General features: G+C 40.4%; 1 protein-coding gene across 2 annotated transcripts in view; it reads right to left on the minus strand.

The window, feature by feature from the left end:
* Positions 1 to 12,562, minus strand: part of DENND3 (DENN domain containing 3) — a 39,570-nt gene extending 27,008 nt beyond the window's left edge. Inside the window, exons 1-4 of one of the 2 annotated variants that reach the window (XM_071803766.1) lie at positions 12,403 to 12,562; positions 7,277 to 7,553; positions 6,535 to 6,650; positions 5,910 to 6,049 (exon numbers count right to left, since the gene is read on the minus strand). In XM_071803766.1, coding sequence (XP_071659867.1) covers positions 5,910 to 6,049; positions 6,535 to 6,650; positions 7,277 to 7,553; positions 12,403 to 12,468 — 599 coding nt within the window. In that variant the 5' untranslated portion in view covers positions 12,469 to 12,562. Of the gene's footprint in view, positions 1 to 5,909; positions 6,050 to 6,534; positions 6,651 to 7,276; positions 7,554 to 12,384 lie in introns of both variants that reach the window. The other variant, XM_065832504.2, reaches the window with a different exon arrangement.
* Positions 12,563 to 12,645: the final 83 nt, after the last annotated feature.

A 12,645-nucleotide genomic window follows, 5' to 3' on the forward strand; every position in this document is an offset into this window, starting at 1 on the left:
AAGTGAGACACACCTAAAAAAATGTCTTCTAGAGATTGCTTGAGGAACAAAACACCCACAAGTTGTAACAAAGCACCACAGTGTTTCTCCCACCCCAAGCACCAGACATCAGTTCTGGGATAGAAAACAACATCAAAGAAAAAGGGAGGGTTTAGACGCGGGCTTAACTGTAGAGAAATGCGAAGCAAGAGCCGTATTTAGCGTAAGGCCTCGGCCCGCATGAACTTTGCTCTTCGCTATTGTTCCTACCCTTACAAAGAACAAACACAGTTGTGCAAACCTGCCAAATATTTCCATTTTAGACCTGTATTACCCTAGCTGTGTCAAAGCCACAAAGGTCACGTGGTTTATATTATACGCCAGATCAATTAATGAACATTTAAACATACACGATATTAAGACTGCAAACCATTAAGTCCAACAGCATTTCTGAAATGTAAATTAAGTTAAATATTTGTAGTGAGAAAGGGGATTTTGTTCAATATAAGATTCACATGCATGTTTATAGAAAAACAACAGACCCCAAGCCTTTACAAAATCAGAAATTTAAGCCTGAAAATCTATATATACAGCAACTAGGAACTTAATAGGGTTATATCCCCCCTTGAGGTTTTATTTCAGTTTGCAGTTTTATTGGTTTCCTGCTGAAAAATACTTGCCCTTCAGGAAAAAAGTGGATTAGAAAGCAACTGAATGGGTCATGAGATTTATTAGAATCCAGGACATCATATGTGTGTATGGCATTTAGATTCCCAAATAAAAATACTGTCATACATTACTGAGCTTTTAACTGGACTAATGAGACATTTCAGTTTACTGAAGCCACATTCGGACTGAGTACTATGCTGTTGAACATACTCCCAAAGAGTCCAGCGGTTATTTAGGAGTGCAAAATGGCTGAGGGGGGCAGAATTTAAGAATTATCGAAGAAAACCAGACAGTAGAGTCATCAATTTAAACAACTATGCTTTCACACTTAGTAATGCCTTGGATGTGACCTAACAGCATATGTAGACCTGCTGGTTTTTTGGTTTGTTTTGGGACAAAAAAAGTACATAACAACACACCCAGTAAACATTTCAACAGAAACAACCGGACCCCCATGCTGAAAAAGCAGCAGATGTACAGACAGGACAGTAAGAGCTCCCTGATCACTGTGCCCAAAATGCAACGTAGCAACAGCTGACAGCTCCGCACTGCAAACGCCTGCTCAAATAAATGAAGTAATCTCGGAAACATTAAAGCAGAGAGCTAAGGAGTTTATGAACCTTCCATTACCTCTATTAACTGTCCACAGACAGATTTTTTCAGAAAGGTCCTTAGTACTGCCTCAGGGCTGTGAGCTTTGTGCAAACTTCCACCCTTTTTCAAGGCAGCTGAAAGGATGAACGCACAGGTTGGAAGATTTCCTGTTTGAATGGAGTCTATTCATCCATCCAAGGTGGGAGTTCATCCAGAAGGAGATTACTGCCAGGAATATTTCACTTATCATGTTGCTTAATAGACTGAGGTAAAACTACCTGTGCAAAGTGCCCAAACCTCTCAATTTCAAACCGAACCTCTTCAAATAATGTTGTAGGATAATCCAACAGTTGTGAAACAGTCTAGATGCACATCTACTTGCTTTGGAGAGAGGCAGACACATTCCATTCAAATTGTCCTGGATTTGGAAGCACTGTACGCTAGTAATGTGAATTAGTTATAAAATTAATTACAGAGAATACAAAGACCTACGTTATTATGATGAAAGCTTGCAAGCTCCCCCGGCAGTTCAAAGCACCTACATGGATTTATAGTTAGAGTCTGACTTTGTATCTCAGTTTAGTCCCAGTTTTTAGCTGTGATTTCTTCTATGACATTTGAAAAAGTTTAAGAACCTGGATTTTATCTGGGAAGGCTTATAGAAATAACAGACTTTCGAGGACTCTTCTGAACAAAAACAAGTACCACCCCACCCATGAACAAGCCTGTACACTGCAGGTCCTGGAGAAAACAAGCAACATAGAGCAGAATTCTGGAAGAAAATGAAATATCTTGCTGCAAAAAGCTCCTGAATGGAAGTAGAATCCCTTTAGATGCTACTTCAACATCAGGCCCTTACCTAGCAATCACAAATAGTGGTTTTTCACTAGTTCTCACAAGGGAAGGGCTATGCACTAGAAATAGGTGGTTTGAGGTCCACCAGCAAGTGTTTTCAAATCTCCAGACTTGCAGAATGATTCAGCAGCTGAAGCATCCTGCAAAATACCAGTGACGCATTCCAAGGATACAAGTGCACTGCTGAACAAGTTATTATTTGTTAAGTATAGGAGGCACTACTACCTGAGTGCACTCGGTCAACGAAAACATTTAATGAGATTTGGAACCCATCAGCCACCTGATTACAGCCGAAGGCACCCAAACTGAAAATAACTCCCTTTCTGGTTTACAGGAAAATTATGTCAATGTTTTATAATGCTACAAAAAGCTGCAACATCCCCATCTGTACAGTTGCTCAAAATGTATCACTGAGGTCTTTAGTGTAATTGCTTGTATTCCATTCAGAACAGTCACACATCCCAGCAGTTGTTTCATGCCATATGGAAAAATTTCAGTAACCCAACAAAAATAAGGAAAAACGGTACCTCTCCACCCTTCCTTTTTTCCCACTCAAGTATACTCTGGCACAGTAAAATACTTGAAAAAAGACATAAAGTAGGGCAGACATTCTGCAATTATCTATCAAATAATATCAAGGAAAACATGTGGTGATAATGAGCTTTAAGTAAATAAATAAAATGCAACAGAAAATACCATGGAAACTTAATCAGTTGTGTTCCCAGTACAGTGGGGAATGCAGGTTTGTCACTTGCTTTCCCCCTCGCCTGCCAGTTACACACATATGCATGTTACATGCAGATGCAGCAGTAAAAATGAGTGAGAAAAGCTTGTGCTACTGTCTGAAATTCTCCTGCTAAATGGCCAGGACAACACATGCTACTCACATGTAAGGCTACTGAGCTGTTGATAACTCCTTTTTAATTTAATTTATTTATGTATTTACAAATGACTTAAAGCTTAGATAGTAGGTTACTGATACATCTGAACTTCCCTTAGAAACCAGTACAGCTTCAACTTACAGGGAAAAGCCATTCATAGTAGTTAGCTTGGACATTAATGCTTTAAATAGGTGCAAAAACCTAGTACATATGATCAAGGCAGAAATGTTTAATTATAATGTTTAAAAAACACCCACAGAGGTGCAAGCTTTTATCTCTAGAGAATTAACTCCACCTGGTTCCTGTCTGCTCTAAACAAATACAAGTGACATTTTTGTAACCTCTGGAATTTTCCTTGGTTTTCCTGAACACTTTCCCACCTCTCCCTTAGTGGGCTATTTACAAAAATCCGTTTGCAAACTGGCTGCTTCTTCCAGCTCAGAAACATCTCACTTGAGAAAAGCAATTACTCACTGATGAATTTACTGCATAAACCACTGATGAACACCATAACTGTAAAGCCGAGCCTATACTCTTTTCCATCCAGTGGAACACCAGTGTGTTCACAGTATAAAAAAAAAGAATGAATGCTATTTTCAAGACTGGATATAAACAGCAGAGCACCAGAGCTCAGGTATACAGCTGTAAGAGTTAGATTAGAGTTTACTTTGGATTTGAGACTATAAAAAGGCAGCAATGAATCAGTTCCTGCAATACCAACAGCTGAGGTAATTGACTTAAACATAAGGAGTGGAAAAAGTGATCTAGGTAGGAAAGGAGAAAGGGAAACAAACATTTCCTCTTAATTAATATTTTACAAATCATCTTGATTTCACACTAACCTGAGACTACCTAGTTTCCATCACGTCCCTTGTGCGCATTAAACCAATTTTAAAGCGACCGAGCAGAGGTAGCATGAACAGCGTCAGTGGTGTTTGCTCACACTTAAGGGCTGCCAGAGCGTCTCGTTTCTCATATCACAGCTTTTTTGGAGGCAACATCTGAGTTGGCCAAGAAGAAGACACTGCTTTGTTACTCCAGGGCTCTCTCTTCATCTAAACGAGGGCAAGGCTGTCAGTGCTCCAACCAGATCCAAGCCCACAGCATAGAATCATAGAATAGTTAGCGTTGGAAGAGACCTTCCCTGTCATGAGCAGAGACATCTTCACCAGATCAGGTTGCTCAGAGTCCCATCCAGCCTGGCCTGGGATGTCTCCAGGGATGGTTCATCCACCACCTCTCTGGCCAACCTGAGCCAGTGTTTCACCACCTTCAGTGTCAAAAATTTCTTCCTCATGTCCAGCTTGAATCTCCTCCTCCTTCAGTTTAAAACCATCACCCCTTGTCCTATCACAACAGGCCCTGCTAAAAAGTCTGTCCCCACCTTTCTTACAGGCCCCTTTTAAGTACTGAAAGGCCACAATAAGGTCTCCCCAGAGCCTTCTGTCTTCCAGGCTGAACACCCCAACCCTCTCAGCCTGTCCTCCCAGCAGAGCTGTTCCAGCCTCAGGTCAGTTCTGTGGCTCCTCTGATCCCTCTCCAGCAGGTCCATGTGTGTCCTGTGCTGAGGACCCAGAGCTGGACCAGCACTGCAGGGGGGTCTCACCAGAGCAGAGCAGAGGGGCAGAATCACCTCCCTGACCTGCTGCCCACGCTCTTTGTGATGCAGCCCAGGACACAATTGGCTTCTGGGCTGCAAGTTCACATTGCCGGCTCATGTCCGACCTTTCACTCACCAGTGTCCCCAAGTCCTCCTCCGCAGGGCTGCTCTCCAGCCCTTCATCCCCAGTTTGGGTTGATACCGGGGGCTGCCCAGGTGAAGGATCTATGCTTGGCCTTGTTGAACCTCAGGCAGAAGGTTCACAGGGAAGAAGAGGTGCACAGGGCATGGAAATAAAAGCTCACATCTTCTCCTGGTACAGAGTCAGGCTAGGCACTAGTGATGCACCTCAGCTTGTACCCAGGACACACACCCTTGCTTACTCATCTGCTCAGCACACCAACCACTGGCAGGACAAACTGGAAGATCCAAGTTCCGACCTAAAACTCTTAACATCTTTCAACTTATGGGTAAGAAGCAAATACCTGCAAAAGGAAAACACCTCACTTCAAATTTGACTCGGAAAGCTTGACTGGGATTCAGTGAAAAAATGAGCCTTCTACCTTTGGACTACAGGTCTGCAAGTGAAGATTACGCAGGAATGTCCAACAGAGATGGGCTCCCTGATGCAAGGAGTTTCTAATTCACTTCAGCACAGAAGTGCATAAATTTTAACAATTTAACCATAAAGCAATACACAACCTAAAATAAGTTAAATTACTAAATAACAGGAGAGACCCATGTTCACTTATCTTTTCACTCATCTACACTGCAGAGTATTTGAGTGTTTCTAACCCCTGAAGTACTCAGTATCCTAAGATTTTTCTCTCCTAGTTCTACAACAGCCAAGTAACCACTGTACTCCCTCAAGTAACTTGCATTATTTAGCTAAAGTGTCAATAACAGCGTATCAATACATACATTCATGTTCTTATGGCATTTATTTGGTGCATTATGAAAAGGTTTTTGTGCTTTCAGAGTGATTTTCACCAGTGTGGCAAAATTATACTGCACCCTATTCCAAAAAATACCAAAATCTTTGAGAAATCTGTTCCCTGCAAATTAGTATTTTCTAGATATACCAAAAACCTTGAAAAAAACAGAGACAACATCATAACTAATTTGCTTGATATTCAAAACTTGCACTTTACTGTCTGGGTAACATTCACATCACATTTATTCTTTTCCTCTTCCACAGTCTCACGCTACCATAAATTAAAGCTAACGCCTGTTTTTGCATTAAGCAGCTATCCCAACCACATCATGTAAATTCATGTATTAAAACCTGCACAGCTATTTCCAGGAGAAACAGACAGGAAAGCAAATCTTACCAAGAGAGACAATCCTTGAGGGCATTGAAATATGGATATCTGGATATAACACAAATAGCAAATGGTACAAAACAGACAGGCACCTTCCCAGTCTGCGCAGATTCCCAGTGGGCCTGTCCATTCAGGGAAATATAGCCATCCTGCAAGAAAACTACAGATTAATGTGTTTATGTTAATCATGAATATATAGCTGATATTTTCTTGAGAACTCTAGAGATACGATACCAAATTCCCTCTAAATTTCAAGGGAATTTGGATACCTATATCCCTTAAGCCCTTCAGAAAAACATCAGCTCGCAAGACAAGTGTATGTATTAAAAACAAAAGACATTTAGAAAGAACACAGGATACAATCTTCACCAAAAATATGTCCAAGAGACAAAGTCTGCTCCTAAATATTCAAAACCCCTAACTGAAATCCGTAACAGTTTTTCCTAATACAATAATGCTCAATGTACTTAATTTACAAGGGGAATATAAAGTAGGATTTGTTCTGTATTCCTACAAACATTAAAAAAAAAAAAAAATCTGTTAATTCATCTCATAAATCAAACCTGACATTATTCTCAGAGTGTTTTGTTTTATTTTATATCTTTTAATATATTTTAATAAAAGCATAACATACTTGCATAGGCTGGTAGTACTGTGCAACAACACCATATGTTCTGTTACCGCAGACATCTGTGAAGACCAGGAAATGAATGTGGTCCTCTTTTGATTCAGAAGTTACATAAAGTCCTCCTGCAATGAAGACAGAAACCTCTTTTTTTAACTACATATTTAACTACAGCTGCTTGAAAAGTGATTCATGACAAATACTGCACATTTCCACTTAATTTCAAGAGAAATTTCTCATTTTAAGAGATTAAAATGCACGTCAATTTGATCTTAGGGTTGTTACAAAGGCTGTAAGCTGCACACTAGAGAAGAAACAAAAATATTTTATGAACTATTCAGTATTTTAAGTGGTAAAATAAAATAGATGGGGCTTGTTCACTTTTTTCTTTCAAGGTATTCATAAGGTCTGCAACAGCAACATGTGTATTAAAACTTCTGTAATTAAACCTGGAGCAAAGAGTCACTACTTTGGGTATATCTTAACACCAAATGAAAAGTGAACGACTACTCAATCATTTTGGAAGGAAAAAAAAGAAATTAACAGCTACTATTGTTCTTACATACATTACACACAACATAGCCATAGAGTAAGAGCACTTCATTCAGGTAACATCTGCTTTCATCACTGACCTTCGCACAAACACATATTTTTTATACTATGGAATATAAAGAGATAGAGAAGAAGATCATTAAAAAAAAATGGCTGTACTATGGATCAACAAATGTATATTAAAACAGTTCTCCTGTACCTGGGAAGCAAAGCTGTGGCAAACCAATAAGATCAATGTCCTTCGGAACTGTAATATCTTCGGTGTCAGGTGCTTTCTGCTCCCCATTGAGACTCTTGAGATTTTCAATCTTTGGTCTCTCTTTCTTCTTCCGGAAAGACCGGCGTTTGCTTTTATTCAAGTGATTACCACTTGTGTTAGTCACCTGAAAGTCATCTCGGCTGATAAATGGAGGCACAAACACAGAAAGAACTTCTGGATCAAGAGGAGGAAGATTTTTGGGTTTTCTTTGAGTACCCTATAAAAACAAAACAAAATCTAAATTGACGTTCATCCTGATAATTTATTTCAAACCATTTTTAGCCCTGTTTTCTTTCTACTCCTAAAACTGTGGGTTTAGAATACATTCTTCCCTCTTCCTAAATAGTTCCTTCTAATTTCTTGCTTTACCTATGTTAATGCAAGCAGAATACTCTCAGCATTTTCAGTAGGCAAAGAATCATTCTCCATCATTCAAAATGTACCATATCAATATTATGCCTTTGGCATAAGAAAACGAACATATCAAATATGATATATCCTACTTCAAAGTGTCAGGATCAAGCATAAGTCATACTTAAAATATACACTGGCAGTAAGAGAAACCAGGCAACAAATGCACAAAAACAAAGACAGACAGCTGAACTCTCTAGACAAGTCTTTGTTTAACTTGAGGAAAAGCTGTATTTTAACTCAGAATAGCTGCTACTAAAAAGAAAACAAAAAATACACACACACAAACCTTCACAAGACAACTTTTAAGTTTATAAGGCAATCAAGAAAGTACACTGTTACAATAAACACAATTTTAAGACACTGTACCACATGAAGCCATAAAAAATTCTCAATATACTGACGACAAAGTGGAACAGGCATCCCAAGAGCATGTACAAAATTACATTTTTTAGTAGGCGGCTTTGTAAAAGTACTACCGCACTGAAAGCCCTTGGTGCCCTGCTATGAAAAACTTGCGGAGCAAGTCGTCAGAAAAGGAGATATCCTTGTACTTGGGAGCACTCTTTGTATTCTTGACCACACAGCAGAGACAAGCAGCTGCATTTTCAATTACTTCACTGCAATTATAGTTCTTCCTGTAAGGTCAAAACAGCAAGTAAAAGCTTTGTTTGGTCAACGGATATTTGGAAACAGGAAAGGCAAACCTCCGTGCGGCTGAAAAGCTGTTTCGTTTACAATTTTGTGCTGATTCAAAGATCAATGAAGCATATATGTTGCTTTTACCTTCAGACATGATGCATCAGTATTACTTGCATTTAAGATATTCCTTGAGAACCAAGGCCTCTCTCACAATTTCCCTCATTTTTAAAATAGCTACAACATACAAAACTCTATTGCTTCACTAAAGCAAATCTTCCACCATCCAAGTTTTGGAACAGAAAGCCTCAGGTAATTTGTCCTAGTAGATGAGTCCACCAGTAGTTTTTTTCTCATTTGAGCATCATAGGAAAAATTAGAAAGAATACTTACCTTCATGATATATTAGTTACTGCATCTTAAGCTCTATATTCTATAGTAAGATGCTTGCAAGTACTTCAATAAAAATAAGTGAAAAAACAGTTTTCTAATGAACACACAGAGTCTGAACTAGAAACAAATTAGAGTAGAAAAGATAAAAGTTCAGATAAGTATCCACTGGCATATTCAAAAGATAGCAATGACTTTGAAAAGTATGTTATAAATTAGGTACTGAGTGCTATATCCTGCCATGCTAAAATCTTCAAGTGTCCTTTTCCTTAGTTGGCAGCTGAGATCCATTTCAAGTGAAGAAACTGGAAATGCAGATAAATCCAACATGATCGTGCACAAAATAACATGCAGCTCAACATTTCAGAAGGAAATTAAGAATTAAGACTCAGCCCTGAGGCTGTTCTGCAAAAAACAAAGCACAGACCTACTCAAACACCAGCAATCTTAACTTGGCAGATCTGCCCTGCAGAGGTTTTCATACAAAGTTGCTTTGACAGGGCAACTCCTGACTTATATTGAAGGCATCTCAGGGCTACCAAGCACTGGATGACAGCCAGTGATTCAAGAGCCTCACAGTCTAACAGCTTCTGAAACGGCAGATCCTTGATGTCTCGAACCACAACATAGGAATTAAACACCACTTTTTTTTCCCACAGAACAGCACTGTTGCTGACCCAGTGACTCAGTCGTCAGCATTCAAGTCAGCTCCTATTAACATCTATGGCCAAAGTCGTATTTTCTTACCCTTTCAGTTCAACGAGAATGAATAGGCAGCAATAGAACAACACTAACTTGTTTCTACTATTCTTTGAACATTTTATGTTCTCTGCTTCTACTCTTACTTCTTCATTTTTGAAATGCTTCTCTTTTACTATCAAATGTCCTTGCATCATACACGGCTTCTTATAAACAATAATGCCTTTTCTTTCCTGCAAGATTCCAGAAGTCAGGGATTTTATTGCATCCCCATTTACTATGTTCCTGTAACAATGGTGCCATATAAGACACAGGTAAGAGACAGACTTTTTACAATGAACACACTATTTTAGAAACAAACAAGAAGCAGTGTGTTGAAACCACAGCTTGTAGTGTGATCTCAGCTATTTGGTGTTTCCTTGATCTCATTCTCCTATTCCCATCACTGAAGAAGTTAATTTCATTTTGAATGTCATGAAAGAACTAGGTTCTTTGAGGAATAATTAGGCAGGGAAAAGTATGAAGCTGTAGAAAAATGAGGTTGGAAGTGGCCTCTGGAGGTTCTAGTGCAACACTTTGCTCAAAGCAATGATAACTTTGAAGTTAGACCACCTTGCTCTGGGTCATCCAGTCAAGTTTCGGAAATCCCATCGGAAGGAGATTCTTTCCCCCTCGTCCTCCAGCCCTCTTACAGCCCCTGGTCAGCAGTTCCCTGGTATCACAGTACCCAAATGTCAGTGAGATGTGACCTCAAGATGCTGAGTAATAACAATAACAGTAATAATCCCTTCCCTTCACCTGAGAGCTGCTGTCCTGATGATGCAGCCTTTACACCGTTACTTTTCACTGCCAGAACCTCATGTTGTTGACTAATGCTTGACTTGATCACATCTAATTTCTTTTACACAACTTGACACCCAGGAGGGCATCACAAGACCACAAAAAGTGGTTTGGTAGTTACATCTGCATTAGCAGGGCCAGAAAGCACAATGAAAACACTCGAAGAGACAAGATCTGCACCACTGACTGGGGTGGGTAGATGCAGAACCCAGCGCTGGGATGATAGGAAGATCTGTGGCATCTCGCAAGACAGCTCGTACGTCACACTTGCCATATCAAAATCCAGCTTTACAGCTGAAGACAGCTTGGGAGAAAGAAGTCTTGTCAAAGACGCTGTATAATCTTCACTATTGTACATCTCATTCTTACAAAATACATGCTTCCAACACCTTTAGCTGCAAACAGTAGCCTTTGATCTCTTCAAATTCAAATCTTAGGGTGACAATTATCTTGGCAATAAGGACAACTGATGGATGACAGCCCAAAACCTTCAGTTTCATGATCTTCAGTGCAAAACTGTGTCTTTCTTCCTGGAATCCCCATGGACAACAGGTCAGTCATATAAGAGTTTTCTTACTTTGGGAGTGGTTTATATCATGCTCCCACTGACTTCATCATCTTTATTACCCTGTATTGCAATAAAGAGTGCACAAACACACTTTCAAAACCAAGATTTAAGTACTCTCAAGATTTTACTGAGCTGTTTCACGTGTAAATATCAGAGGTCCATTGAAATGTTATTCTTTTCTATCAATAAGATCTCTTTTTTCCTACCCTCTCTGAAATTAGACACAAAACATATTCCACCATTTCCTCCTGTAGATAGTGCTATAAAAGGAATAGGAAGAGGAGTAAATCTATAAACTTGTCCTAAGACAGTGACTGAAATCCCTGGGGTGTAACAGCTTCCAGGGGCACCACTATAGTTAATATTGACAAGTATAGGGACTATTTTCCCTTCTGACACTCCATTTTATACCTTGAGCAAAGGAATAATTCAAAACTGCCATGCAATTGGAATATCAGAACGGCTTCTACTATTTGTAGCCAATTTATTTGATATTCTACAGATTTTTTGGAAGCAATGAGACCAAACTGAGCAGATTGAAGGAAAAGATAAATTCCCCTTCTTTTGGGTTTTCTCATGTAGATGCCAAAACAACACACACACAGCGATTTCAACAGTCTGGTGGCAACACAGCACAATTACTTCCCCAGTTTGCATGTATACGTGAATGAGATCGTGGAATTTGAACTTGGCTGATATCACCTAAGAAGCTGACATCAGCAAAAGCCGTCTCCCGAGTGAGTAAGCAGCAACCAATTTAACAAAGACTTCTTTATCTAATGCTATTAGAGCACACAATCAAATTTAATTTCAAGCAAAACACCCGAAATCCCTGGGAGCAGCTTGGCCCTTCAGCACGTGCTGGCACCACAGCTACTCCCACTCTTGGTATCTAACAAAATCATTGGAATATTTTAACAAAGTAAAATCAAGAGGAGGACTTTAATTATTAACTCACAGGGGACATGGCTACAGTCATAAACAAATTATAAACCACATATTCAAAGCAGAAACCAACAAATCAGCTTCTGCCGTGTCTGATTTGCCCGGGTTGTGCCGAATTCAGAGCATTAATCTCACAGGGATTCAAACCTCTTGTTGTCCTAAGGATACAAGTTACCAAGTTTTATTTCTCTATCTTTGGCTTTTATCTCCAACGGAAGACGGGAAATGGGATGTCATCCAGTGAAGGATATGCATTGTTCAAGAATTTTGCTGTTCCTGCTTATACAAAGCTCCATTGCATCCTTCCTCTAAGCTCAGACCTTTGAAAAGTGTAATTACTTAACGCTGCTACAAAATTATCCCTACTTTGATCTTCCGTCAAAACAAGTTTTCTTTCAAGTGCTTCTGCTCTCTCCGATGGCAACAGCAACAAAGCAACCCCTCGGTTTCAGTCTAATTCCTGTGAAGGAGAGAGGCCCGGCCAGGGAGGAGCTGACCCGGCTGGGACTCCCAGCCCCGCGCTGACAGAACCTCACCTCACCGAACCCCCCCTCACCTGCAGCAGCGCTCTCACCCGCTCCCTGGGCACTCCGACCAGCAGACAGATCTCCAGCAGGCCCGGGGGCAGCACGTCCTCCATGGCACGGTGGGACAGGGGCCGCCGACACCGCGGGCTGCGGCGCCTCCTTCCCGCTGGGCCGCTCGCTCCCGCCCCGCGGGCCGGCCCGGGCCGGGGCGGGGCTGCGCGCTCACACTGCGGCCCTCCCGCCCTCAAGGTAACGAGTGTCTTGATTGGCTGCTTCTCCCGTCGCTCTGA

Source organism: Patagioenas fasciata, chromosome 2 (genome assembly GCF_037038585.1).
Source record: "Patagioenas fasciata isolate bPatFas1 chromosome 2, bPatFas1.hap1, whole genome shotgun sequence".
NCBI classification, from domain to species: Eukaryota; Metazoa; Chordata; class Aves; order Columbiformes; family Columbidae; genus Patagioenas; species Patagioenas fasciata.